The 4,177-nt window shown below is 58.0% G+C and overlaps 1 protein-coding gene across 1 annotated transcript; it reads right to left on the reverse strand.

Moving 5' to 3' along the window:
* Positions 1-1,681: 1,681 nt before the first annotated feature.
* Positions 1,682-2,404, reverse strand: SOX14 (SRY-box transcription factor 14; the record flags this gene model as incomplete). Its single annotated transcript, XM_081159618.1, has 1 exon — positions 1,682-2,404. One exon carries the CDS (start codon positions 2,402-2,404, stop codon positions 1,682-1,684), a length of 723 nt encoding a protein of 240 aa, XP_081015744.1.
* Positions 2,405-4,177: the final 1,773 nt, after the last annotated feature.

Below are 4,177 nucleotides of genomic sequence, written 5' to 3' on the forward strand. Positions count from 1 at the left end.
TGAGCACGGCTTTGGGGAGGAGGCTGGGGGAAGGCGGGAGTTGAGGGGAGCACCCTTAGATTTGAGAACAAGTTTCAAAGAGTTGGCTGGAAGGCACCAGAAGGTCATTTCTCCCGCGAAACACAGCAGTGTTCAAGCTAACACTCACCAGTGGGGAAAGAAATGACATTCGGTCGTTAAACACCGAGCGCTACGAGCTATGATTTTTATTATTTCGAGCGTGTCACTATCTCCTTCCTTTTTCCTTTGCTCCCGCAGGGTCTTAGTAAAAAGTCCCTCACTGCGTTTCTTAGCTTTTATTTTTTAACTTAGGAACCGGTATGGAGTACCAAATCCCCAGAAGAGCCAGCAACAGCATTTTCAAACACCTTTAAAAGAAAATCGTTTCCACCTGTCTTCCCCTTATCATTGAACTTAAACACCCACCGCAGGACACGGGGCTCCAGGCGCAACTGGTTCCCAGTAGATTCACGCTTCTCTCCATTCCTTTGGAGTTTGGTTTAAGAAAGTGCACCCAGATCTCGGGGGTCTGGCTCGGCCTTTGTCTTAGCTCATTTTCTCTGTCAAGTGGCCTGACCACTTTGTGAGGAACACTGGGAAGGAGCGACATCCCAGGGAGGATACCTTTGTCCAGCCTCTAAGGGCAAAAAGCGGATCTAGAGGATACAATCGGGACAAATCACAGACTCTAGTCCCCTTCGCACCTGGCCTGAAGGCCACCACAATCGGCCAGAGCCGGCCAGCCACCAGCTGCCACGGCTACAGTTGCTGCTCTGTGCACTCTCAGCCTCCCAATAACCCAACTCCAAGCCCGACCTGGCCTCCTGACTTCAGATTTCATGCACATCAAAGGTAATTTTTTTTTGCAATGACAGATTGTCTTTATTCAAAACATCTTTGTTCAACAAATGAACAGAATTAGGAGATGAAATCCTTCTAGGTACATTTCCAAGACATCGTCAAAACATTTACGACCATTTAGGATGTTTTTATTCTTTTAATTTTTGTTCACTTTCTACTTCCTGACTTCATAACCCGACATTCTGTCTAAAAGTAAACTTAGGTCTCTAGGAGCACTGCTTTATACAAAGTAAATAACCATGTGGGTCCTTTTGTGTTACCTTTAAAGAAGCAAACACTATCATAGCATGATTTTAATTAGAAATGTTTCCCTTCTGGAGTTTTAAACTTTTAAGCCTTTCCCCCACACACGAAGAGCAAATGGCACCTAGTTGTGTCTGATGGCAAAACACAGAGCTAACTTTTCTTCAGGGTGCAAAAGAAAAAAATATATATATATGCATATTCTAGATATAATACCAGGATCTGAGCGTTCTGGAGTCCAAAGCCCATCAGAGGAGACAGAGGGGACATAAATAAAGCAAACTGCCTACTGTTTTGTCCGAAGGGGGCACAGTTGGAGATCTGATTTGGGACAGTTGGGGTAGGGGCAACTGTATAGCGGTCATAACGTCCACAAGTTTCTGGCACCTGTCTGCACCTTGGGTCGGGCAGGACGCCCCTACCGCCCCCCTGGAAGAGAGAGGCAGAGTCTGGGGCAGGCTGAGGTGCGGCCGGCGGGGCTGGCCCCCAGGCGTCTGCAGGCCCGGGCTAGGCGCGGAGGACAGGGCGCACACCCCGACCCCAGGCCCCCTTCAGGTCTGGCGGGCCGGGCTGGGGGTTACATGGCTGTGGCGTGGGCTGACGAATAAGGGTCTATGCCAGTCTTGGTCATGCCCGGGAAGAGAATGTAGGCGACAGGGGGCTGCAGGGTGGAGGCAGACCAGGCGGTACAGTTACAGGGCACCACGTAGCCCGGGTTGGTGGGGGACGGGTGCGTGTGCGTGTGCTGGCTGGGGCAGCTGAGGCTGCCGAAGGCGCCGTTCTGGTAGCCCAGGGTGGACGCGTAGGGCAGCGCGCCGGTGGCCAAGGTGTGGGGCACTTCACCCATCTTCTGGATGGCGCTCGAGCTAAACTGCGCGGGGTCCAGCAGGGAGTAGGGCGCCGACGCGGGCGGCAAGAAGGCCCTGGCTTTCTCGGGCGCGCTCAGGAGGCCGTCGGAGGCCCCCACGGGCAAGCCGGCCGCCTTGAGCGGGTCCGTGTCGCCCAGGTAGGGCAAGGGGAAGACATACCTGTCCTTCTTGAGCAGGTTCTTGGGCTTGCGCCGTGGCCGGTACTTGTAGTCGGGGTGCTCCTTCATGTGCTGGGCGCGCAGCCTCTTGGCCTCGTCGATGTACGGCCGCTTCTCTGCCTCAGACAGAAGCTTCCATTCGGCGCCTAGGCGTTTGCTGATCTCTGAGTTGTGCATCTTGGGGTTTTCCTGGGCCATTTTGCGCCGCTGGCCTCTGGACCATACCATGAAGGCGTTCATGGGTCGTTTGATGTGGTCTGAAGGTTTAGACATGGTCCCGGAGGCTAGGCGGGCGGGGGTGGGGAGTGCAGGGGTTCTGCACGCGAGGTGGGCGCGGTTGTCTTTCTGCCTGTCTGTCCGTCCTGCGCTGGGACTCTGTGCTCCCCTCGCCTCCGCACCGCTGAGGGGAAGCCAGAGAGAGAAGAGCTAACCCCGCAAAGTTCAGCTGATCATGCCAGTCTCGGCACCCAGGCAGGCCCCAGGGGGCGAGTGGGGGCAGGAAGGGCGGGGGAGGAGAGGGTGGCCGGCCGGGTGCCGCAGACACTAGCTGGGGCCCAAGTACCGGAGTCTCTGGGATTAAGTGGCCAGGTAATTTGCTGGAGAGGGCAGGGAGCTCCTCCTTCGCTCCTCCTTCTCCCCCTCTCCACCTTCGCCTTCTCCGGTTCTCCTCTCTCCCGCGTCCACGGCCGTGGCTCCCTCCCCCCTCCGGTGGCTCTCCCGGAGCTGCCTCGCCTGGCGCAGCACCTGGCCGGGAATGCGGGGAGGCTGGTGAGCGGGAGCCAAGAGCGGCGAAGTTCAAAGGCGAGGTGGGCCGGGACGGTACGCACTCTGACATAAGCGCGGGGCGGCGACTCCCCAACCTGGGCTCCAATCAGCAGCGGAGAAGGCGACGGGGCGCACCTGCCAACGCGCCGGCGGGGGCGGGCGGGAGCGCGGGCGGTGGGGGCGGGGAGAGGTGTGACGGGGAGACAGAGGCGGCGGGGAGGACAGCGGCCAGCTCGGGGCTGGGGACGGGGGTTCCACATTGTTTCTGGCACTGTCAACAAATAAAACTCTTCATATCTGTTTCCTTTCCCGGGTTTGCAAAAGAGAATTAAGGCTTCGAATACAAAGACCCCGGGAGGGGGCCGCAGAGGGAGCGAGGCGAGAGCGCAGGTTGATAAATAGGACAGCCTGGTCCCGAAATGCAAGGACAGCACTTTACCCCCTTGTCAAAGGTCCTCGGGAGAGAAAAGGAACCTATCAAACTCAGGTTGAAAAGCGAAATAAACTTTTCGCGCCGTATCCTCGGCAGTCCGCGGCTGCGTTCCCACCGGGCGCCCCGTTGGCGTCGCCCCCACCCCTGCCCCAGGGTGCGGCGCCCCCGCGCAGCGCTGCGCCCCGGGTTAGCTCGGCCGTGCGTTCCCGGACCACGCGGGAGGGCCTCGGGTCCCGCAGCGCGGAGGCCTCAAGCCCTGGTTGGTGAGGCTTGAAGAGCACCGCGGCCCGCTCTTCACTTTCTTGGAGGGGGCGGGAATGGGATTTCCTTCACGATTCCTATTTATGTTGTTATTATTTAGTGTGTTTTGTTTTGTTTTTTTAACTCTCCAACTTTCCCTCCACCTCTGCCCACCCCGGAAAGGCAGCCTGGAGGCCAGTAGGCACCTAGCCGGGCGTGGGGCTCCCCCTTTGCCCCCTTCTGCGGCGACCCTGGGGCAGAGTCTCAGGCTGTATCCGCGCCCAGGGTCGGTGGGTCCCGGGGTGCTCTGCCCACCCAGCGAGAACGCGAGACTCGTTTCTGGAGTCAGATGAGCGTTTTCGGGCAAAGACGGCCAAACAACCCGCAGAGCAGACCCGCGCGCCTGTTTCCTTTGAATAATTGCCTGCCCGATGTGAAATGCCCTTGGGGGAAATATTTATTAAATGGAAACCATTGTCCCAGGCCCAGCAGGACCTGCGTGTGTTCCAGGCTTATTGGCTTTTGCACCGGCCTCTCTCGGGAGGACCAACCAGAAGCGTGCCCTGCTGGGCGAGCTTGGAGGGGTCGGGGTGGGGGGGAGCGGGGCG

Source organism: Miniopterus schreibersii, assembly GCF_964146895.1.
Source record: "Miniopterus schreibersii genome assembly, chromosome: 15".
NCBI lineage: Eukaryota > Metazoa > Chordata > Mammalia > Chiroptera > Miniopteridae > Miniopterus > Miniopterus schreibersii.